Here is a 24,833-nt window from a genome sequence, read left to right as displayed (position 1 = left end):
AACAAAGGACATACGGATTTCAAAGTTGTCTCTTTGCATTATCTGGATGGCCTTGTTCAGTGCATTTTTGAACAAAGTAAAATCTGCACAAAGTAATATTAAATTGAGCCACATCAGACTTTGCTTTATTCTTTATTCTGAATTAATTACCCTTGTGGACTGAATAATAAGCTTGGATCTGCATTTAAGTTGTTCAAGTCACTTGGTCCTGAATCGACCCACCTCAAATGGTTGTTAGGGGGAAAATGAAACGTGAAGACATTTTGGAGTCAAAGTTGCAATCCTTAAGCACACTTATGTTCAAGTAGAATATAAACTCATGTTTGGTTTGACACTATATTACCTTTAAAAAATCCTCTAACTTGGGAAAGATGTGTTTTCTTTTTTGGAAATGTTTTATTTTTCAGAGTCAAATAAGAGTTATATACATAAAAGTAGAAGACAATGAAAATAACGAACAACAACTGGGAAATTTGCCCTAAGATATGGCCACAGTTGTTGGAAAAGTTATGAGTCACTGAACATTGTCTTTTGTTAGCCATCAGGCCATCAACTACAGGGTCATACACTTAAAATATTTTTACATGCTCCTATATTGGGACAAAAAAAAAGGCACTACTGTGGTTTTTAAACAATCAAAACAGCTAATATTTTTGTCCCTTGATAAAACAAAGTTACCCTATGATTTCTTAGACCAAAAAAAGCACTAGAAAGCAACATTTCTAACGGCAATACAGAATTGACCAAGTGTGAAGGCTGGAGCACTTACAAGCAAGCCACAAAGAGCAACGTGAAGTAGTTTCCATGTGATTGCTACCTTTGTGCCACAAGGTATAATGTGCATTTTGGCTTGGCATTCCAAACCGTTTTTCTCCACGGCACGGCAAAGCCTGAAAAAGGCTTGCAGTATCACAAAGATGGCTGGGCAGCCAAGTTAAAAAACAACAACAACCAACCCAGCAGCATGCCCTGTATGGCAATTATGTGTGCCAGCTCTCACGATCCCATTTCTCAGAAGCAGTCATTTGATGAGTACAGTGCAAAGTCTCTGAGGTTTATGAGGCTCGTGCTGATTCGCTGCCTAGGCTTTAAGTTGCACCTCATTGGGCGGCAGCCTATGTAGTTTTCTGCCACGTTGCCCCTCCTAGACAGCATGGAAACCATGTGATTCAGCTTGGACCGGATGACGGAGTAGTGGAATTCCCTCTCCTTGTTCAGCTTGCGGAAATAGTCGGCCCTGTGGTTGGCGGCATAGTCTATGGACCTCAGGGATGTCAGCGAGCCCGTAGAGCTTGCCCGAGAGCACTGGGAAGACAGCGAAGAAAGCGACCGAGCACTAGATGAAGTTGAAGTGGCCTTCCTAGTAATGGGAGATACTTCTTTAGATGGCACCCTCTGGTCAGGAGATGCTTCTTTGAAGACCACTCTCTGTTCGGGCAGCCTTTGATCGGGCACCCTTTGATTCTGGACCACTTCTGTAGCCTCCCTCTGCTCGGTCTGCGTTGTGGCGGTCTTGTACAAAACGGTCGTCTGAGTGCCCACCATCCTGGATCGAGTAGTGGTCTGGGTGGTGGCTGTTGCCACTGAAATGTTGGTTTGTGTGGCGCAGTTAAAGAGGGCGGTGGCGGGCTTCTCTTCCAATGGCTCAGTCTGAGTTGACTGGCTACTTGTCCCCTTAGGGTTTGCTAGGACCTCAGGGCCATTGTGCCACTCCTCATCGCCACTAAGGTGAGGGCGCTTCGCGGTCACCCTTCCACTTTGGAGTTCTCTCGCCAGCTCCAGTTCTCTCTCAAGCTTCTTTGGGCTGCTTGAGAGCCTGGCAAACTCTGCTCTCAGGAGGTTATGCACAGTGAAGTCTTTGCACGGTGTTGCTTTACTGCTCATGTGCTCAGAGGCATCACTGTTCCTGTAGCTGGATGGATTCTTCGGGTCAAGAGGTTTCGATCGTGCGTACAAGATGCGGAACTCCAGATCAAAGTGTTCAACCACTTGGCCGGAGAGTAGCAATACATTGCTGCTGTTTAGTTTCCCATCAGTCCACGTGAAGCTACCAGGGGTTGGGGGAGGAGAAAGAGAAGAAGAGTATTATGCTATGCATAACCGTTCATTTAAAAAAAAATGTTTTATGGCTGACAAATGGACATAGCAATGCAAATTGGCTGGGGGGTTGGAATCCAATGTGAAGTTCTCTGATGACTGGTTACCTTTTCTTCATTAACTCCAGGGGAAACTAGACCACCTACTCCTCACATTCTCTCACAGCATCAATCTGGTTGTGGTATCTGTTCTGGTACTCAGTCCCTACTTAGCGATTACTTCCGAGTCCAGCCTTTTGCAATGTACATGTGTTTTTGCCTGTGGTAGAGCTTGTTCTTTCAACATGGAACACATGTTCTATGTTTGTTTGTTTCAACCTTTTTATTTACTTATTTCATTCTGTAGCATTTACATGTTTCTGGGTTTTCTCTTGCATTTGTACTGCAGCGTGATAAAATCCCAATAAAAATATCCAGTGCTTTTTTTCTTAAAAAAATGTTCAGCGGTACTCTCATTTTCTTACTCATATTGAAATACTCAGTTAGGCCAGACCTAGATTCACAGAATGTTTAGGGGTATGCGTACCCCTGCATCCTCCCAGGAAAAAAGCACTGAAAACAAAATATTATTTAAAACATTGTTTCGTGGCCTCTTCTTGTTGGTATGAAGTAGGTAAGACTGAACTGCTCCCCCTTGTGAGACAGAACAAGAATTCATTCCCATTTAAATACACATTTGCTACTTCTTTTTTCTCTCCACAACCCCCACCCCCTCAGTAGAACTTTGGTGCCTTTTTATAGCTTGGCAAGCAGAAATTCAACAGCTGCTGCTTGGACAGTCTGAAAGGCCATATGTCACTTCTGCATAATGAATATACATACAGTACATTCCATATTGCCATGTCTGCATATAAATACAGGAGTGACGGGAACTAAAAGCAGCTCAAGAAGACTAATCAATCTCCCCCTGGCCCTTCCTCCTGCCCCGCTTCAGGTGAGATAAAGCCTTTGTCAATTTCTTAAAGGGTCTGCTAGTCAAGGGGGCATGTTTGTACCAGGGAAATGATGCTTCAAGCACAGGCGATGGGTATTTGTCTGTTGAGGCTATAGCAGACTTCCCATCAGACTACACTCTACAGAAGACTCTCGGGTTTGTTAAAGAAATACGAAAGGTATCAGGTAGCTTACCTGTAAGAGCCTGTAGTCACTCTTACACCATCAACCAACATGAACTTCTCATGGACACTCCCAATTATCTTGGCTCCTGATCTTGCATAATAAGTGTTTCCAGTAATAGTTCGGACTCTCATCAGCTGTTAAAAAATGGCACACAGTTTAGGCCAAAATGCCAAGCTCTCTTCAAGCCAGGACTGTATCCCAGTGATAGGCCTGCAGCAAACTAGTTGAGATTTACCACCACCCCATGCATAGTTCCCATCCTGGCTGGCACAAGGTCTCCAGCCACAGTTTGGATTGGTCTCTTAACTTGGATGTATCAAGGGAACCTCACTTCTGGGTAAAGGGTTTGGCATCCAAATGCATCAGACAAGGAAAGGGAAAAGCAGCTTTGAGCATGAGACTTCTCCCCTCTCTTGAATAATGGGCTGAGGTAAATCCAAGATCAATCTGTTTTCCACTTCTAAAATCAGAAGCGCCCCACAACTTACATGCTCCTGTTCAGGAGAAAAATCCAGGTTTTTGCACATCTCCATAAAATGACAAAGGCAGGCCTGATCCAGGAGGATGTAGACAGGAACCAGCCTCTTTCTACAGGCTTCCCGGAGATCACTGAAGATGTCCATGTCTGTGAAGGAGTCCATAACTATAGCGATAACCTGGAAGATTTTAAAGTAAGAAAAAATGAATTATAAGAAGTTATGTGCAGAAACTTATATTGTAACACGCTTTTGGTCAAGGGAGGGGATGTTGTTGGACTCCAACTCCCATCAGCCCCAGCTAGCGTGGCCAATGGTCTGTCGATGGGCGTTGTCATCTAACAGCATCTGGAGGGCACCCCAGTGGATGCCGTCCAGACCTGGCAACTTGTTACTTTTAAATTTTCTTGCATAGCGTTAGAACAAGGGTGGGAAACCTGTGACACCCCCCCACCAGTGTTTTCCTATTCCAACTCCCATTGGGTCTAGCCAATGTCAGACATGATGGGAGCTATAGGGGAATGAGACCTTTTTCCACCTGCCTTGCCCCACCCTCCAGCCTTAGGAGCCTTCAGAATGTTGCTGCTGCCACGGGCCTTATGTTCATGTGTCTTTTGATCAACTGAGTGGAAGACTGTGGGTCATGGGGGTGGGGGGAGTGTTTCTGCGAATTCAACCGTGCTTAGTTGGTTTTTGGTTTGTTAATGTTATTTTGTGGATCACGAGTGCTATAACGTTTTGTGAATCTTAGAATAGGACTTCCGTTGTGGTTCTGCTGTTTAGCTTTTTCCGTTTAGTTGTTTTGTTAATAGTGTTTTATAGAAGGTGGTTGTTTTACTGGTGATTTGGAATTCTTTTACTAAGGATTTGTTCATTATTTTATATCTGTGGTTCCCAATGTGGGGCACACGTCCCACAGGGGGGCAATTTAATTTTTAAGGTGGGCAATTTGAGAATGAGTTATTAGCAGTGAATGGCCTTTTAGGCTTCCTCCACGTGAACAGGAGTTCGCTTTTTGAATAATAAGAATTATATGTCACGGGGGGAGGGGGGGATCAGGATTTTAGAGATGCTTAGGTGGGGCATGGCCAAAAAAAGGTTGGGAACCATTGTTCTATATTATTTATGTTGTAATTGTTCTGTTCTTGTTATTCATTGTTTGTAAGCTGCTTTGTGACTTGTGTGAGTGAAAATCGGCATGGAAATATAACAAATGGGGGGATGAAATAAGCAACATCTGGAGGGGCACCACTCCTGGCATAGGTATCTGTTCTCATAATACAATGATCCCTCTACTACCAGCACCACCATCAAGTCTACTGAGGAGCCTACATTTCTGTGGTTTCCCCTGAATCAGGCGTTCTGCTGTTAATCTCATGCCATGGCCTGAAGAGAAACTGTGGCAGAGTCAACTATCAGTCAACGTTTTCCTCCACTCCCTTCCTCCCAGGCAGAGGCTGGGCCATGTACCGGCTTGCTGCAGGTGTTTGTAAGGAAGGCCAACACAGCTTATTAAAAGGATTTGGCGTTTCAGATAGCAAAGCCAAGTCTACAAGGTACACGTGACTTCTACCATGTTTTTTTCTCTCTAAACGCTTCATAAGCGTTGAGGAAGGGCCAAAAACAGGCAAAACCTTGTGTTAGCATTGCATAGGAATCTCAGGTATTGTCAGGTGCTGGGAGGAAACAGTGAAGTGTGCCAGAGATTTTTCAAGCACTACGTTAGGAAGGAAGAAAAATAACATTCTTCCTCTTGAACTGGAGAGCCCACTTGTAAAACAGAAATCAGGACTTGCCTATAGGGGTGTTGCAAGGACAAAGAGGCAACACTTTCAAAGTTCTAACTGAAACCTATTAAATTGTAGGCTGCAATGCTAGCCCTACCAAAATAATTATTGTCATTATTTTGTATTAACCGCCCTTCACCCCAAAGTCTCAGGATGGGTTATAACAGGCATAGGGAAACTCGGCCCTCCAGATGTTTTGGGACTACAACTCCCATCATCCCTAGCTAACAGGACCAGTGGTCAGGGATGATGGGAGTTGTAGTCCCAAAACATCTGGAGGACCGAGTTTGCCTATGCCTGGGTTACAACATCAAAGCACAATGTTAAGCACAGTTTAAAACAATCTACAGTCACAGAAATAAGGAAAGTAAAAAATGTACACCTGTGTAAAAAGCCAGGGTAAGAGGTGCATCTTCAGCATTCTCCAGAAGCTGTACAGTGATGGTGCCAGACACACCTCTGTAGGGAGGGAGTAGCTCAGGGGCCACCACAGAGAATGCCCTGTCGCCCAGGCATCTTCATTGGTTACAAGTGCCTAATAAGCCAGGAGCAAAATGTGCCTGGCACCTGGCAATTTTTGAACACTGGCAGCAAATGACTCAAGGATAATGGATATGAATTCTGAAATACGTATACATCTCACAAACTCATGTATATATATTTTTTCACATTGCTTGTTTTTGTCAAAACACAAACAGTATTTGTTGACACATGGAAATAACTAGGATTCCTATGAATGTGTGGGTTTAGCTTTGAAATATGACTGGCTGTTAGAAAACAATCATGAAGAGCTCATTTCGAGTAATCACACATTTAGTCTAAAATCTGTAATAAGATCATCTTCATTAAGCTTCTTTATCTATGGAACCATATGACAAATTTGCCAGTGAGACAAGACCTTACTCTTTGGGTTACTAGACAAAAATAGGAAAAATTAGTTAGTGAATTCTAGATGTTCTGCCTCTTCAGGGTGAATGATCAGAGGACAGTGTTTTTCAGTGTTAGCCTTTGGGCATGAAACAAGACTTGTGCGCCATATTTTTGGTTAGTTGACTTTTTTATTTTCACGTAAGATTAAACTAAATCATACATACCAAAACATGTACAAGTCACAACACAAAGAAAATAACTAAACAAATGAACCCAATATAAAAACAAAATAAGCAGGTTATAACAAAACTATCAGTGAGGGGAAACTTAATACAATGCCACACCTTTAAGATGTTACCAAGTAAAAAAAAGCCAAGGGACAAAGCATTTAATAACCCATGTACTTGCAGAGTTGAGAAAGGATCTGTCTCTTCCTAAAGAAAGCTATTACAACATATGAGAAAACCTAGTATCATAACCAAATCCTCTTGAATGCTACTGGTGGCGCTTGCCCATGTTCCGTCTTGTTGGTATAATCTATGGAACCAAACCACACTGCAACTAACATTTCTTTTACTGTGACCTCTTGTGACTCTGAGTTTGTATTTCCTAGGAGTGCTATTTCTCAGACCACACAATGTTGATATTCTGTGTTAGCCTCACACAAATCTTTCCAGAGCCTTGCAGCTGTCAGCAAAAGGCTGATTAATTCTTTATTTTTCAAATCTTTGTTGCCATCTGACCACAGGTTCAACAATTGCAGTTGCAAGGATGGAACAATATTCTGTCTGACTATTGCCTCCATTTCCTTAAATACCCAACACCAGAAAACTTTATTTGGGGGGCAAGTTCTATGCAGCTATTAAAAGACACAGGAGTCTTGTCTTCTTGCCTTACTCAGGAATGTACATACTGTACAGCTATCTCCTGTTCACGTTGACTCAAGAACTAGTGGCAGCTAAGTCCATTGCCAAGACAGGAGGAAATTTGTGGCTTTGGGGTGTTTCTGACAGCACAGTCACTGAATGGAAGTCCCAAGGCTAAATCAAAAGCGCAAATGTTGACTCACCTGTCACCAAGCAATATAAAACTGTTTCTATTTAATTAGTGTCATCTCCCTCACTCTTTAATTATATTTCATTTGATTACTTTAAACCCTTCCCTCTGGTTGGACCGTGAATGACCTCAAGATAAAAGCCTCCCTACATGAGTTAAGATTGCATGGTCCTCTATTCCACACACCTCACTCCTTTCAATTAATGTCATCAAACAGAAGCGTCTATAGAGTTTCCGCCATACTAGTTGCCTGACCTGTAATGTGTTCTTGATCAGCAAAGACCTCACACCCTCCTCCAGTCACCGAAACCACACAGTTTCATCCTCCCCATACTGCTCCTCGCCATGTCATTTTCCACAAAACTCAACTTCAGGACTATGGGGGGAAGCCCACAAGCTGTCCCATTTCTTGAGGAAAGGATATCGAGTCTCCGTTTATGGGAATGAGTTATTCCGGATTCAGAGCTCTAAAAGGAAAAAGGCTGCCCACTTCCCACTGTTAGGTACTAGAAAGAAAAATGTCTGATCTGCACAGACAGCAGAATGAAGTCCAGAGGTGGTAGACAAGCAGACTGCAAGCAGGAGAACTTTAAAAAAATATCCCACATTAAAAACAGAACTCCCTGCTGAAAGGGGAAGGGTCCTAGCTGATCTTCTGTTCTGCAAGTGTTCTACTTGCAGGGAAATGTTGTTTAGTTTTCCACTCTGGTCAGTGACTGAAATAAATCGATTCATTCATGTTTAGTTTTAAGTGCTGGAAACATTCAGGAATGCTATCTCTCATCTTGAAAGTTCATCTCCTCCCACTTACATCTGCCTGGACCATAAGGACTTTGTCAAAAGCTCTTCTTGAGGTGCCCCTGCCTAAAGAGATGCCTTTTTGGTGGTGGCACCCCTATTATGGAATGCCCTCCCCCAAGAGGCTCATGTGGCACTTACTGTACATAAGATATTTTCAGAACGAGGGGAATAACTTTTTCGTTTCTCGTGCCTTTTAGAACCATGCTTTAGTACGATATATATATACAATACGATATACGATATCTTTATTGTCATTGTCCCATGCAGAACAATGAAATTGAAAAACTACATAAAACATTCAAAAACCCCTAAAAACTCTGAAACCCCATTTTAAAATACACTATACTATAGAGACCCCTTATGCTGCGTTTAGAACCAGAATTGCATTTGCTTGGAACAAGATAATCCTAATTTTTTACTTTCTTTGAATTTTTGTAAGACCCACCACGAGGACACGTGTTAATAAGATACACGAAATAGGTGGCTTGATCTACTCTCAGTACCTCAAGTTTCACTCCACTACATGTCAGGTTCTAATCAAAGCATCAAATACCAGCATTCTAAAGCAGGGGTGGAGAATCGTTTGGGCCCAGTGGACCAGATCATCCTCTGTCCTCACCCTACGGGCCAATTTTGGCAAGCAGGTGGGGCAACTTACCTGCCAATCACCTGGTGTCATTGAGACACGTGCCAGGCCAAATTCGGGATGGTGCTTCACTGATCACCTGAATAATGGGAAGAAGCTGTGGAGGTCCAGAAAAAATATGACCTTCACGAACACTCTCTCCTCAATCTCAGGGCTCTTTTCTCCTGTTTTCTCTTCCTCGGCTGGTTAACTCTTCCCAACCCTGTAATTTCAATTATGATAAGCCTCATGCTGCTATTGAGCTTTTTCTAAGCTTAATAGCAGAAAGAGTGTGTGTGGAATTTCCATTAGGATGGTGGGAGAAGGGAGGAAGATTTAAATATTTCCTCATCCAGTGATACCCATTGTGTTGCTCAGCTGACGAAGGAACAGCTGAGTGTGGCAAAAAGGAGGCTGAACTGCAGAGTGGAGGGGAAGATACCATTTTTTTTTTTTCTGGAACCCCGTCCCTTCTTCCCATTGCTCTGCTGATCAATAGGGGAAAATGTTGTGGGCCACATAACATTAGGCAATGTGCTAGAAGCAGCTTGCAGGGATGCAGATTGCACACGTCTGAACTGCGGGGGGGGGGGGATACATGTTTCTGGGAGGCTATGCATACTGATCAGATAATGTGTATATTGCCTGGAGAATGCACAAAATGCCGTTGAGATATGCATCATTCTGCAAGGCCTGTTTGGCAATTGTGCATCATGGCCAGAGAATGTGCATACTTCCTTCTTCATGGATGGATGATGTGCACATTCTCCATGATGCCTGGTGAATGTGCACAATGGTCAATGGCTGTACACATCATCCATTCAACTTGCAGTTCTCCTAACATATCTGTTTCTCTGTCTTCCTCTTCTAGCTAATCCATTCTGATCTCCCTCCACTCAAAGGCTTCAGTCACTCTGCACTGAGTTAATAATGTAGGACTGGATTTGGGGTTCCTCCTCTTAGAGATTTTTTCCTGCAGATCTTTTTTTCTAGTTATGCATGCTTTTCTAGCTACACACAGTCTACTGCTACCTGTCTCTCATGCATGGTATGGTTTTGGGGTATGTAAGAACAAGCAGAAGACGACTTCACTTGGTATTAGTACATGGATATGCTAATATTGCCTGCAAATATGGAGGTTCTATTTACCTAACAGTCATTGCCAGATGCACATTCTTAAAAAGGGATCTAGTCTTGTGATCTTTGAGCTGGCAATACCCCAAAGCCAATTATAGTGGTACCTCGGGTTACAGACACTTCAGGTTACAGACTCCCCTAACCCAGAAATAGTACTTCGGGTTAAGAACTTTGCTTCAGGATGAGAACAGAAATCGCGCGGCGGCGGCAGATCCCAGTAGCTAAAGTGGTACCTCAGGTTAAGAACAGTTTCAGGTTAAGAACGGACCTCCAGAACAAATTAAGTTCTTAACCCGAGGTACCACTGTATGTATTAACCATAGGGATCAAGCATAAATGAATTTCATGGACAATCAATTTTGCTGACTCATTTATTTTGGTAAGTACTTTATTTACTGTATTTCAAAGACATAATCCCATCCTTCAACACACATCCTCTCTGTGTAGACAACATGTCCCATCCCCAAAAAAAGGCTGAGAGAGCACACACAAAAAAATCAAATGGCAATTATAGTTTCCTCCCATCTCCTGTATATGGATCACAAGAGTGTCACTTAATAGCTCTTTCTTGCCTGACATTTCAGGAACTTTAATCGCTTGTTTATTTCTCTTTATCTTAGGGTGCATCACCCTTTTGAAAAATCATTGCGCTCTTCTCATGGCAAAGGAAAAAAGGAAAACAAGATCAGCATCTGATCCTGTTTAAAGACAGCTGGATTAAAAGGTCACCTGGAGGCACTGCAGAACAGGCACGGAGCCAGCATCTGAACTAGACATTTATTTTACATTTTTAAAGAATTAAAAAAACCCTAGAGCAGTTTATACTGCGCCTCTTCAGTGTATGACAGCTGCAGCCACATATTTCATATTTAACAGTGCACAAATGTAGAATGCAACTAAAAGTTGCAGCATGGAATGCTGCTATTAAGAGTTCCAGTTAGCCAGGGCCAGATTTTCCACCCCACCTCCAACCCCTGCCCCCCCCAAAAAATCAGTTAGCACTGCAAGACCACTAAGCATGTTTAGTCCTTATTGGGGGGGGGGGGTCTCCTTAAGGTTTTTGTGATTCTGCCAATATTCCCAAAAGTCTGCTGATACCACCTTCTTGTACATGCATAGTGGTGCCATTCTGCCTAGCTGTATGTATATAGGGTTTTGAACAAAGCAGAGGTTTTCCAGGAAAAATGTGTTAAACACCTGCTTCTCTGGCCAACCTCCAAGCCATGCAACCGCAAGTAGCGAAATTAACAGAACAGCCCCACTTGTTCATACTGGAGACCTCTCTAGCCCAGTACCCTGTTTCCCACAGTGACAAGTGAAACACCTACAGGAAGTCCAGAAGCAGGAGACAAGTGCAAGAAGCACCCTGTCACCATTGTTCTCTAGCGACTGGAATTCAGGGGTACGCTGTCTCCAATTGCAGAGGCAACATATCACTACTGTGATCAACAGCCTTATCCTGCATTGACTAGTCGAGTCCCTCTTTAAAGACACCCAAGTTGGCAGCCATCACCATCTTGTGGTAGCGAATTTTGTAGTTTAACTATGCACTAGTTGTACTTCCTTTGGCCAGTTCCCAATTTCTTGCCATTCAGTTTCTTTGGATGACCCCAAGTTCTAGAGCAGTTGTGAGGAACCTCTGGCCCTCCCTAAGTTGTCGTTGGTCAGGCTTGTTAGGGCTGATGGGATTTATAGGTCAGCAACATCTGGAGGGTCGTAGGTTCTGAAATGTTCTAGAGCGGGGTTTCCCAAACTTAGGCCTCCAGCTGGTTTTGGACTACAACTCCCATCATCCCCAGCTAGCAGGATCAGTGGGCAGGGATGATGAGAACTGTAGTCTAAAAAAACAGCTGGCGACCCAAGATTGGGAAGGCCTGTTCTAGAGTTACAAGAGAGGGAGAAGTGATGCTACTTTGCGGCTTTACCAAGAGGAACACAGGAGATCAAGTGATCACTAGTGCTGTGCTGCACCTGACATATTTGCAAGGCAGTACAGAGACTATGCAGCTTCAGAGGTTGGAGTAAATAACACCTTTTCGCCAAGCAGTCTATTTCTCCTTTTAAACAGTGGGGTGCTACTTCTGACCAAAGTACAGTGTGCATTACATGGCAAATTAGTGGGTGTTGCTTCCTTCATGGCTAAACCATGTCATGTGCCTTCACCAGTTAACATTGCCACAGCACCCTCTTTATGGGCAGAGATTCTAGAAACCTGGGTCATATTCTGTGTAGTCCACCATCTTTAAGAGGCCAGCAGAGCAGAGGTTAAATCAATTCTCTCTCAGAACCCCTAAGGGCCAAATAACCTTGCATAAGATACTATAACTATTAGTTACAATGGATACATTTCCACAAACCCAGTTGTGTATTATGGATATTTAATTGTGCACAAAAAGCAGAAAGCTCTTAGAAGTCACCTGTAATTGATGTAGAATCACACCTATCACAGCCAAAGAAGTTTCAAGAGAAGCTTAGAAGCCTTATCTTACAATGCCAAAGATATCTCCAGTGGCTGGACTTGAGCGAGAAAATTAATTTCTTCTAAACCTAGTACTGGACAACTTATAAATATTATCAAGCACCTATTCAGGCTTCTTATACAAGGAACAATCTTAGCTGAACACCCTGGTGAGAAGCAATTCAGCAGTCACCCTCTCTGAATGATTCATTCTGAACAGAATTAGCAAAGCAACTAGAGCCTTGAAATCTGTAATGCTAGCATAACTCTCAAAGTGGCAGGCCGTCAGTTTTAAGGCAATGATGTCACAGAGCCCAGCAGCTGGAAATACTAGTGAAGTGTGCACATCCTGGTATGTACCAATTTCAATCCACCCATTTCTAGGTGGAGCCGCCATCAATGCTGCAGAAGGCCACAGCAATGGGAAGAACGTGCTACACAAGTTAGCAAACTTAACTGGCAGACAACTGATAGCCAGGCCAGAGCACCACCTGGTAAGGCAGAGACAGCCCGCCAGATGCCTCAGAGGCAGTGCAGGGGTCTCAGATGCAGCTACCAGGCTGCCTCCACCTTCCCTATCCCCCGTTTCCACCTGGCTGCCTTCAGGTGGTGCAGGGGCTCCTTTGAACTTCTCCCTTGAGGGGAGCGCAGCCCCAAACCCCTCAGTGGAAAAGTGTGATGGAGCCTACACATCCCCAGCTGAGCAGCCCCAATCCAGCTCCATGCAAACAGGAGCAAGGTCCTGGCTCTCCCAGCTGGGGAGGAGGGGCTTGCACTCCCCAGCTGAGCAGCCATCCCGCTCAGACTTGTGTGCAAGCAAGAGCAGGGTCGGGGATCTGATGTTGGGAATTCCATTCCACCTTTGCTGGAGATATGTGGGATTGTTACATGTCACATGTCTGTTTACATTCCAGTATAGATTGCTGGAGTCTTATGAGCAGAACATCTGTTCTTTATTGCTTTTGTTCTCTGTCTCTCTGAGAAGAACGACAAGGAGAGAAGCCCTGTTTTTCTTTGTCCTGATTTATGTATAATAAATGCATAGTTTAGTATCCATGCCTCGAGCCTGATCTGTTGTGTGTTTACTCTGCTGAGTAATGTGTGCTCTTGCATGCACAGCAGCTTGAGTCGCAGACACACATTGGAGGAGGATGACTGATGGATCTCCGCAGCGGCAAGGGTGAGAAGGGAGACGCTCCAGCTGAGCCAAGCCAAGACAGAACCATCCCATGGTTCTGACATCTCTCAGCTAAGAAGCAAGGAATCGGGGCTTGCTCAGTTGGTTGCAGGAGTCTTTCCTCCCCACAGCTGAGCAGCACCTTGGCTCCCACCGTGAGAGCTGAGGCAGTTTCTCCCAACGCCTCGCAGGCTGGGGCCAATGTAGTTTGTTTCAACATAGCAGTTTATTGCCAAACCACAATGTTTTGCTGGCGATCTATCGCAATGTTGAAAACTTAACATTGCCCACCCCTAGCAGGGAGGTTAGACTACTGTATATCTGTTATTTACTGAACATTCTTTCCTATTTCTTTGCAGGGAGGTCGTCCCATGCTGGGTCAAGCAAATGTTATTCCACACTTCCCAGTGCCTTTTTTGTAGGGTGGAAAGTCGCTTCTTTGCACAAGAGCACAAAAAAAACAACAACCCCAACTTTAATTGCTCAACTGGAGCTGGCCAGTATGCGACTGAATCTCACCTGCAAAATACTGACAGTCTAGCAGTGCCCCAAGACTGAGCAATGGTAGCTAGATGGAAACGCAGTGTGGCCAGGCAGGTTTCCATGGCACATGCCACCAGGTGGAATCAATAAGGAAGATGACATAATGTGTCATGGGGAATGAAAATCTAGCCAATCTGCTTACAAGAATGTTGTGAGTTATTGCCGCTACAAATTGCCACAATTATAATCATGCAAATATCCATGGCATTTGAATTACACTATAACTACCCTTTATAAAAAATGGTCATGTACAAAGATGGAGCTAGTGATGGCATCTTCCATAGTGACTTCAGACCCCTTCACTTTTGCTTATTCTCCTTTTATACAGACTTTGTCAGTCTCTAAGAGTGTAAGTACATATTCAAAGCATCTGCTCGTCCCACCACTCTTTCCCCATTTCTGCTCACCTACTATACGGCTCTTTCTCAGGGTAGGTATGTCAGCAGTGCGCAGGAAAAGAAGCAATCATCCACCTAACAGCTCGCTGGTTTGCATCACACTGCAGTCATAAATCATGGGAACATACCCAACACGAGAAAATTCACTGCTAATTATTGGCTCTACACAATACTACAGGTACCTCTGCTTCAGTATTCTTAGCTCGGATTGCCACCCAGTACTTCAAAATTAGATCACTAGACCTCTCCCATGTCAAATATAGCCTTGCTGTATGATGCAGGACAACATTGCCAGGTGTCGCTTATTTGCAAAGAGTCTTGATCCAGAACCCTGTTTTAATATAGGTTAAAAGACTCCCTGCTGTTGGGAAAGGTTGAGGGCACAAGGAGAAGGGGACGGCAGAGGACGAAATGGTTGGACAGTGTTCTTGAAGCTACCAGCATGAGTTTGACCAAACTGCGGGAGGCAGTGGAAGACAGGAGTGCCTGGTGTGCTCTGGTCCATGGGGTCACAAAGAGTCGGACACAACTAAACAACAAAAGACTCCCCTTCAAATCACAAAGCTATTGTCATGAAAGGGAAGTCACGGGATGATGAAGGGGGGAAAAGCCAGAGTAGTTGCTATGAGGAGTTGGAGCAACTCCTCTCTTAAGGAAAGATTACAGCAACTGAGATTTTTTAACGTCAAGAGGGGACCTGATAGAAGTGTATACAATTATGCACAAGGTGGAGAGACTTGATAGAGAGACTGATTTCTCCCTCTTTCGTAGTACTAGCTCTCAAGGACATTAAATGAAGCTGAATATTGGATGATTCAGAACAGAAAAAAGAAAGTACTTCTTCCATAGTCAAACTATGTAGCTTGCTCCCACAAAGTGCACTGATGGCCACCAGCTTGGATGACTGTAAAAAGATCAGAGAAATTAATGGAAGATAAGAATCTCAATGACAACTAACCAAATGTCCATGTTCTTAATTCCACTGTTGGAGGTAGTAATACCAGTTGCTGGGAATCACAAGAGGGAGGGATGGGAAACCAGTAGGCAAGATCCTTGTTTCCTCACCCTGTGGGGCCAAATTTGACTGGTGGGCAGAGCCAACTACTGTCAATCATGTGATGCTGAGCTTTGAAGTTCCAACGGTAAGGGCTTTAAAGCACAAGGTGGGGGTGCTTGAAAGCCCTTTTGCAAACAGACTCCACACTGCTCTTCAAACCTTTTTCTGAAAAAAAGTTTAAAGAACAGCACAGGGTTGTTTGCAAAAGGGCTTTCAAATAGCCCCACACTGTGCTTTGGCTGCATGTGTTTGTTCTCTGGAGGGGAATAAGTGTGAAGAGCAAACTGAGCAGGACTGAACCAGCTGGTGAGTGGAGGGTTGAATTCTGCTGGTTGCAGGGGTCTGCATCAACAACATGGTCCCCACAGGAAATGTGGTAGCAAAGCAGATCCCAGCAGGACTGAGTTGCATCCATCACCTAGTGATTTCAGCTGATGGCATTGTGCCCCACGAATGGCCTGCAGGTCAGAGGTTCCACACCTCTGTTATAAAGGAGCAGTTGAAGCAGGCCTTCCCAATTTCCAGCTTAAAGCCTCAGCTCAAGCATAAGCTCTCACCTTAAGACAAGCAACCTCAGCTCATAACTGGACTAGTTTACTGGGTTGTAGTCAAGGTAATAAATATCAATGCATCTGAAGTGCTGTGCATGCATGGACAGAAAAACACCAAGGACTCCAAGGAAGACTGGACGTCATACATCAATTCAAAATAACTTCTCTCTTCCATCTTTGCCTTCCATCTAGCGCAGTACACTAACTGGTATTGGCCAAATACTCCACCTCATTCCACTTCACAAAATGGATGTGAGATATATAATGATTGACTTGATCACATATGTTCCAAAGCATGTATTTTACAAATAATTTTGTTGGATTTCCAACTTATTGCTCCTAAATTCAGCTGCAATACTGAAATGCACATGGATGAGGAATGAAAGAGAACGCTGCATAATGGTTACACCTAGTCTGAGGTGGTATTAAGGTCGTGCAACATCATTCTGTCATAGCTTTTATCTGGCTATGCATCTTATGCTGGTAATTTTTTTTTTAATGTGCATTACTAAAACTAGAACAAAGTGTGAAAAAATCCAAGTGCATCAGAGTCATCCAGTTCCAACAGCCAGCACGGGCACCTTCAACTGTCAGTTATGCAGCAGTTCTATGGTACTCATTCATCTATGGCAGTCTCAACTAAAAAGGTGACATATAATCATTTCATGACTCAAGAGCTACTACCCCTGCCCATACTGCATAAAAGGACCATTCCAAGACACCTGTTCTATTCAAACTACGCTGCTGACCATCTCTTATGCAGGCTACACAGCATATATATATAGACAAGAGCAAATGAAGACAGAACCACCATTCTAGGGCATTGGGTCCATCCATTGGGGCAGGGGTCTTTGTGTTATCACAGACCCCCCTCAGCCCAAAAGATCAAGCAACCAAATAGAAACCAAACAAACTTACTTCGCTCAATAAATATGCAATCCAATGTAACAAAACGTTAAATACTCAAAATAGATGCCACTGTGGGGGAACAAACAGTTCCACAGGGAGAAATGTATGTGGCGGCCCCTAGCTTGAATGGGAGAAACCCACTGGCTGGACCATAAGCAAGGGTCCCCTGTTATAGAGAGCCTCACTGTGGTATAATGGTTAAAAGCGCTGCTCTATCGCTCGAGAGATCCAAGTTCAAATCCCCACTCAGGCAGGCCTTGTCTCTCAGTCTAACCTACTTCAAAAGGCTGTTGTGAGAACTGAATGGGAAGGAAGAAACTCAGGTTTGTCAGGCCTGAGCTCCTTGGATGAAAGGCTGATTAAAGCTTCCAGATACCGCGCGAAGGCTTGATATCCACATTCCGGCGCCCTGACATGGTCTAAGGAACAGCTGGGAAATGTTGGAGAATCTCCGAGGGAATAGGATCGGGGGCAACAGTTCGTTCCTCGGGAATCAGATAAAAAACTGGATTCCCATGCAGCCGCGGCTAATCCAGTCAAGCCTCGAAACGGAGCTGCCGCTGCTTCCCCTGGACGGCTCTGACTCACCTCCCTGGCCGACCGGATCTGCCTGCGCACCACCTCCTTGCAGGGGTAAATGGTCTCGCCAAAGCTGGGCTGGAAGTGCGCCTCTACCCGGGTGAGCCCCCGGAAAGAGCCGCCGACGAAGGCCGGCCAGCCCAGCTCCAGCACAGGCGGCTCCACGTCGGACTGCACCGGGAAGTAAGTGAGAGACGAGCAATCCAGAGAAGAGTTGGGGGACTGATCCGAACTCTCGTCCGCGCCCAGCGGAGGCACGGCGGCGCGCAGCACCGCTCGGATCTCGGGCTCGGAGAGGAACGCGCGCAGCTTCTCCCGGCGCAGGAAGGCGTGGAAGGCCGGCCGGCCAGCGGCGATGAGCTCCTCCAGCGCTAGGCGCTGCGCCTCGCTGTAGACCTGCGGCGGGCTGGGGTCCCACAGGGTGCGGAAGCCCCGAAAGGGCGCATCGTCCAGGCACTGCGACTGGTTCGCCATGCGGGCAGCCGGTGCCTCTTTAAACAAAAACCACGACGCGCTCCCGGGGGACTAAGAGGATGCAAAACACGACGGCGCCTTTTATAGGGAGTTTGAAACTAAACTCGTCCCCGCGCCTCTGCTATTGGCTGCAGGTGCGAAAGCGAGTCTCTGGTTGGCTGCGTTTGAAGACCTTTCGCCAATCGCATGGCGAAGAGGGGGAGGATTTCGGCGGCTGTAGCAGTTTCTGCCTCCCGTAAGTTCTTAGGCGCAACATGTATCCATTCATTTCGCCCGGAGCTTGGGCGCGGTGGGAACTGAGCTCAGACGGGTAACCGCTCCTGCACTGCGATCAGGTAGGTATAAGGCAAACTGCGGCGTCACCTGGATCCCGCCGGAGATGGAGGCTGATAATAATAATAATAATCTCAAGCTTTGAGGCTGCGTCCTTGCTTGAGCGCTTTTCTCTATCGGCAAAGCAAGTAGACCGCCAGCCGAGTTGCAGCCGATGTTTACTTTGACCTAAGCCCTGTTTAATTCTATGGGGTTTACTCCCAGGTAAGTAGGGTCAGGGCTGCGGCAAATTCACACTGAAAGAGGTTTTGGACAACTTGGAGACAAACATATTACAGCGGAATCCTGTATATGTTTACTCACAAGTAAGCCCCCCTGCCTTCGGTGTGGTTTACCGCCTGGTAAGTATGTGTAGGATTTCTACCTTGGCCGGCAATGAATTTACCAGGGACTAAAGAGCTCCCGTTGCTCGGTCCCTGCTCCTGCCAACCTAGCAGTTCGAAAGCACATCAAAGTGGAAGTAGATAAATAGGTACCGCTCCAGCGGGAAGGTAAACGGTGTTTCCGTGCCAAAACAAAAATTTTTTTTTCCTTCCAGTAGCACCTTAAAGACCAACTAAGTTAGTTCTTGGTATGAGCTTTCGTGTGCATGCACACTTCTTCAGATACCGTGCGCTGCTCTGGTTCACCAGAAGCGGCTTAGTCATGCTGGCCACATGACCCAGAAGCTGTACGCCGACTCCCTCGGTCAATAAAGCGAGATGAGCGCCGCAACCCCAGAGTCATCCGCAACTGGACCTAATGGTCAGGGGTACCTTTACCTTTTAAAGACCTCTGAAGGTAGCAGGACTTACTTTTGTGGCATTATGCCACAATATATCTTTAAGGTGCCACAACCCTACCCCCTATCCTTTTCAAGATGTGATGGTTATTATGTATTTGTGTGTTTTAATCTGGAGGTTCTGATTTACTTCCCCCAGCTTTAGAAACAGGAGGCTACTTCATACAGTAGTCAGGCCATTTGTCCATCTAGCTCAGTCCAGCAGAGGAGAACCTTTGCTGAACTACAACTCCCATCAGTCCTAGCAAGCATAGCCCTTCGGAGGGGCAAAGGTTCCCCACACCTGCCCAACACTGACCAACAGCTGGGTTCTCCAGGGTTCTCTTCCAGCTCTGCCAGGAGAAAACAGGGATTGATCCTGGGGGCCTTTTGCATGCAGAGCAAATGCTCTACAACTTTGCTCTGCCTTAATTCTTTTTGCATGCAAGATTGTCAATTTTTTTTATTTATTTCTGAAGTATATTGTCTGTTCTAGTTTCCAGTCTGGCTGATAGGGACCGGCGCATCACGTGGATGTATGTCGCACACAAGTTGACTTCTGGATGGGGCATCAATCAATAGCAGCTGACGGGCTACAATTACTGGTGCTCTGGGCCTCTGCTTTATGGTGGTCCACCATTCAAACCCAAGTTACATTCATTCATTTATTGATGGAATAAATCTATTTTAAAACTGCCTCTGTGAATGAATATAGGAGGAACTCCTGAGAAGGAACTAGGAATTGACTTTAGCTTCTCCTTGTGTACCAGGATGCTGTTGGTGGGCGGGTCATTGCTATAAACATTATTTTTTATTGTTTCTTGTTTTATTGTTTTTATTGTTTCTTGAAATACCGCCCTATACCTAGAGGTTTCGGGGCAGCTCCAGCAGGACGCTTGGGGATGATCTTGTGTTTGTGGAGATCTTAGAAAGATCTTCCTTTGCTGTCCATGGTGGACAGTAAAGAAGCTGGTGGTGAAGCACTTCCAATACCATTAGGGGCTGTCTTTGACAGCTTGGGTGAGCGTGATCTGACAGTATCACTGCGCTTTGCAGGACCCTGAGACCTTTGCTCTGCAACCATAGAGTCTGCATTGCATACACAGGCCCATCCGCCTACTTTTAGCCATCCCACAGAGCAGTGATTGCTGGCAAACGAAGCAGCCTCTTCAGCTCCAGCCTACTGATGGCAATCTGGAAGCACAGGATGGATGCACACTTGCACAAGCCACTTCTGAGTACTTATGCACTAGGCAGAAAGCAAATTCTAATCAAGAGAAGGGCCAGGGCTCTGAGTTCTTCCTGTCTTTCCCAAAGCCATGGAAGGTTATGCGTTTCAGCATGTGTGTATATACACAGGAATGTTCAGAGAGCACGAAGAAAAATAGCGGGCGATGAAAGAATGCTTTCTTTGCCCTCCATGGTATGCTTGCTACAGTCATCCACAGCTGTTCTGTGGGCATCTTTGGCATGGCACAACTTGTTTTTTCTGGTCTTTGCTTGTAGCACACACTGATTAGCATGCATAATGCCTTGCTACACAATTGATCTGGAAGGAGAGATCACAGATGTGGAAGATCTTGTTTTAGGACTGGGGTGGCCTTGGACAGAGCATGGGTGGTACAGTTGGATAGGAATTAGAGAACTTGTGGGCTGTAACAGCCCCAAATTCTTGTGTACCTCTCATATTTATCTATACATTTGTACCCCACCTTTCCTGTAAGGAGTTCAAGGCTCTCTCTCCCCCATTCTATTTTATCTTCACAACAACCCTGTGAGGTAGGTTGGGCTGAGGAATGGTGATCGGCCAAAGGGTTTGAACCCAGGTCTTAGTCCATCCTCACTGGGGCTGATGGGAGTTTTGGTCCAAAACATCTGGAGGGCACCAGGAACAAAGGCTGTTTTGCAGTTACTTACATTATACCACTTGTGCCACTTCGTTTCTCATTTCCCCAGTGTGGCAAGATTGTCTTTGGAGCACTTGCATTCCACCTTGCTTTTCACCATCCTGAATCATCTAGTGTTGCCTGAAAACATGGTCATATTCTGTCATCCCTGACTGCAAATAATTTTATGAGCAAGATAAACAGCACCCATCCAAACAGAGAGCCTTGAGGCCCATGTTGCTTACTTCCCTCTGTTGTGGGAAAAGTCCTGATATCTAATACTTACCAAAAAGCCCTTTCCATGTGTTTGAATGATACTCTGAAAGAAGTTTAAAAGGACTTCCCTTTTCAGAGGAGAAGCTGATTCTTGCTCAGCTGGACTTGCTTCTCTATATTACGCTTTTCACCAACATAGCCAAGGCTTATTTCCCAGCTTCCCTTGCATATCTTTTAAAAAATGAAATAAGGCATTATATTGCCTACTTTCACTAATGGGTGATGACCAGCTACATATTTTTTAAAGAGTTCACCCTTGAGCCATTTAAGAATGCTTAGATGTATCCCATAACCAACGAGCTGGTCTTGAGATGTAGCTGGACTCCAACCTCCCATCAGCCAACATAGCCAGCGGTCAGGAATGATGGAAGCTTCAGTCCAGCAATTACTTGGGGGGACGGGGACACTAAAATATCCATCCCCACTCTAGAATATCATCTCTTGTCATCTCCATGTAACTTTGTTCTTCAGGTGCATTTCCCCCAAAATGGATCTGTCCAACACAAGGATGACAAAAATGACTTTTTTTAAAAAAATTACATTGGAAGCTGCTTCAAGCCACACCACTGGTCCACCTACTTCAGTATTGTTGACACTAAATGGTTGGGACGCTTTCAGGCCAGTCCTACCTAGAGACCCTTGCGTGCAAGCCTTGACCCCTGAGCTATGGACCTCCCCAATTACCGTACATTCTCTTCCAGTATAATATTTCATTGTAGGGTGTTTAGTAAGTAAACCATGCAGCAGTCTTTAAGATTGCTTGGATCTCAATCCAAGCACGGCTGTTTAAATGGGAGTAGAAGCCAGATTAAATGCTAATCTATGTCCCTGACCAGGTTCGCAAAAAGCTGCTACGCAGGGGAAGCGGGAACATGTGCCTAAGTGATTTGTATGTGAACTATGCATGACAGCACACTGCCCCCAGCAATAGGTTTAACACTGCTGTTCACATACCAGCAGGGCAGGAAGTGAAGGCAAGCAGATCTGCCAAGGTGTTGGATATGCTTCAGCATGATATTCAGTTGCTTCAAATAAATGCAGTATACCAAATTTACCACCAGGTAGAAGTAAATGACAACCAAAGTCACACAAAAGCAAATGCTGTATAGTTTAGGGTTACCAGATGTCCCCGTTTCCCGGGGACAGTACAGTCCTCGGATTTGAAAACAAGTCCCTGACGAATTCCATCCCCGGAATGTCCCTGGATTTCACCTAATGTCCCTGGGAAATGCAGCAGCGGCAGTCTCAGCAGCCTGGAGCAGTTGGCTCTGACTGGCTTCATTAGCTGCTCGGAAGTCCCCATATGATGGTGGTGCAGAGACTCTTAAGATGCAGCTTTCAGGCTGCCTCCACCTTCCCTGACCCCAGCAACTAAGCTGTGAAGGGAGGCTTCATGCTGCCTATTGGAGCAGCCTCCCAACTCCTACATGCATGAAAGCAGGAGCAGCGCGGGGAACTCTCAGCTGTGAAGGGAGGCTTCACGCTGCCTATCAGAGCTTGCGTGCAAACAGGAGGGGGCAGGGATCTCTCAGTTAGGCATCGGGAAACCTCCCTTCCCAGCTGAGGGATCCCCACCCCCTCCTGCTTGCACACAAGTAGGAATGGGATTGGGGCCGCTCTGATGGGAAGAGAGGCACTGCACTGCCTAAGAGATCCCTGCCCCCTCCTGCTTACACGCAAGTAGGAGTTGGGATGGGGCTGCCCTGAAAGGCAGTGTGAAGCCTCCCTTCCCAGCTGAGGGATCCCCACCCCCTCCTGCTTGCACACAAGTAGAAAAGGGATCGGGGCTGCTCCGATGGGAAGGGAGGCATCGCGCTGCCTGAGCCTCGCCGCCACCACTGCTCTTGGCCCTCCTCCGCCTTCCATGCCTGAACCACTGTACACTGCTTCACCACCACCACCGAAGAACCAACAACTCAGGGGCTGCCCGGGCTCACGGATAAAGGAGATAGAAGCCTCAGAGGAAGGGAAAACGTGGTGATTGAGGTCAAGGCGGTGGCTGCCCCTCTGCCATCGCTGCAGCATCAACATCCCGAATGTAATTTGTTGGTTTGTTTGAAGTCCCTGGATTCATTGAAAAAAAATCTGGTAACCTTAGTATAGTTGTCCCTGTTGCAACAGCTATGGTACCCCTTTTTCTCATTGTGTGTATAGGTTCCTGGTGTTGCGTTTAATTATTCTTGTTATTATTCTGGTGCTGGAGGAGACTCTTGAGAGTCCCATGGACTGCAAGAAGATCAAACCTATCCTTTCTTAAGGAAATCAGCCCTGAGTGCTCACTGGAAGGACAGATCCTGAAGCTGAGGCTCCGACACTTTGGCCACCTCATGAGAAGAGAAGACTCCCTGGAAAAGACCCTGATGTTGGGAAAGATGGAGGGCACAAGGAGAAGGGGACAACAGAGGACGAGATGGTTGGACAGTGTTATTGGAGCTACCAGCATGAGTTTGACCAAACTGCAGGAGGCAGTGGAAGACAGGAGTGCCTGGCGTGCTCTGGTCCATGGGGTCATGAAGAGTCGGACACGACTAAACAACTAAACAACAACATTCTTGTTATACCCTGTCCTATCACCAAGGAGCTCACAGCAGCTTCCAAATGGTTCCCGGGTGGTCTCCTATCAACAAACCTCCCTAGCTTCTGCAGTAGAAGTGGGGCATGTACTTTCGTTCTCTGGGCATTGATGTGGTTAGCGCCAAAGCATGCTTTGTGCTGTGACTGGTAGGGCAGTTTCTTCCATGAACACATGTAGGTGTAACTGCAGCTTTCTGAAGGTTCTCAACGCATGCAGCCCCAGCCACTGGAAAATGAGGAACCACACACAACCAGCATTATTTCTATGTGCAGTTCCCCATCCAGTTATGTAGCATAACATGCTTTTGCTCACCTACGGTCCCTGGTCGGACATGGTCTTTTTGCAGAACTAGGCCGCACCTCTTTGCTAGCATGTTTTCCAGCTGAAAATCTGAGCGATCCTTCTCAGAGACGGGGCTGTTATGCAGCAAGCCATGAACACAGGTTTTGCGATTCGGATGGGAAAGTTCAGATGGCAATGAATAATAGGAAGCACGTTTTGCAATGGATGCTGCGAACATTCTTTTGCAGGGTGCGTCAGCTTCGCCCGTGGAATTAGCTCACTCATTTGGATTGCTCCGTTGCAGAAACCAGCCTTGCACATAGTTCACGGGAGAACTCTGCCCTGCTCCTCCTTCCACAAGCCTCTATGCTATCAGAGGACCACTTCCTGACTGTTTTGAAGCCAGGATGGGCATGGGCAACTTGCATACTGTATTCCCCACTTCCACACATACTTGCCCTGTCCCCTGTGGATATCCATTCCAAGCACCATTCCAACATTAGTACGCACTAGCTGTTCCTTGTCATTCAGAGCAGCACTATGCATTTTATTTATTTGTTTCTAATACTGCTTCTTCCTTCCCACAGCGCAAACTGAGTGTCCATTGG

General features: G+C 45.6%; 1 protein-coding gene and 1 long non-coding RNA gene across 2 annotated transcripts; one reads left to right on the top strand and one right to left on the bottom strand.

The window, feature by feature from the left end:
• Positions 1-376: 376 nt before the first annotated feature.
• On the bottom strand, positions 377-18,290 carry FAM83D (family with sequence similarity 83 member D). Its single transcript, XM_083618703.1, has 4 exons — positions 17,649-18,290; positions 3,704-3,871; positions 3,225-3,349; positions 377-2,047 (listed from the first exon to the last, which is right to left on the bottom strand). The coding sequence occupies exons 1-4, from the start codon at positions 18,111-18,113 to the stop codon at positions 1,012-1,014; spliced, it is 1,794 nt and encodes a 597-aa protein (XP_083474829.1). The 5' UTR covers positions 18,114-18,290; the 3' UTR covers positions 377-1,011.
• Positions 18,291-18,360: 70 nt separating this feature from the next.
• Positions 18,361-19,901, top strand: LOC310764905. The gene is made up of 2 exons (XR_014549341.1): positions 18,361-18,448; positions 19,703-19,901. It is a non-coding gene; the product is annotated as an uncharacterized lncRNA (long non-coding RNA).
• The last annotated feature ends 4,932 nt before the right edge of the window (positions 19,902-24,833 follow it).

The sequence above is a fragment of the Podarcis filfolensis genome (genome assembly GCF_964270895.1).
Source record: "Podarcis filfolensis genome assembly, chromosome: 6".
NCBI classification, from domain to species: domain Eukaryota; kingdom Metazoa; phylum Chordata; class Lepidosauria; order Squamata; family Lacertidae; genus Podarcis; species Podarcis filfolensis.
This window is presented reverse-complemented; position numbering and strand designations above follow the sequence as displayed.

What these genes read in the sequence shown, in the direction of transcription:
- FAM83D (XM_083618703.1), bottom strand. Translation starts at nt 18,113, where the DNA reads ATGGCGAACCAGTCGCAGTGCCTGGACGATGCGCCCTTTCGGGGCTTC. An exon ending in AGATCCGGTCGGCCAGGGAG is followed by an intron (nt 3,872 to 17,648) that starts GTGAGTCAGAGC and finishes AAAATCTTCCAG; the next exon opens with GTTATCGCTATAGTTATGGA. An exon ending in GTGACTACAGGCTCTTACAG is followed by an intron (nt 2,048 to 3,224) that starts GTAAGCTACCTG and finishes AACCCCTGGTAG; the next exon opens with CTTCACGTGGACTGATGGGA.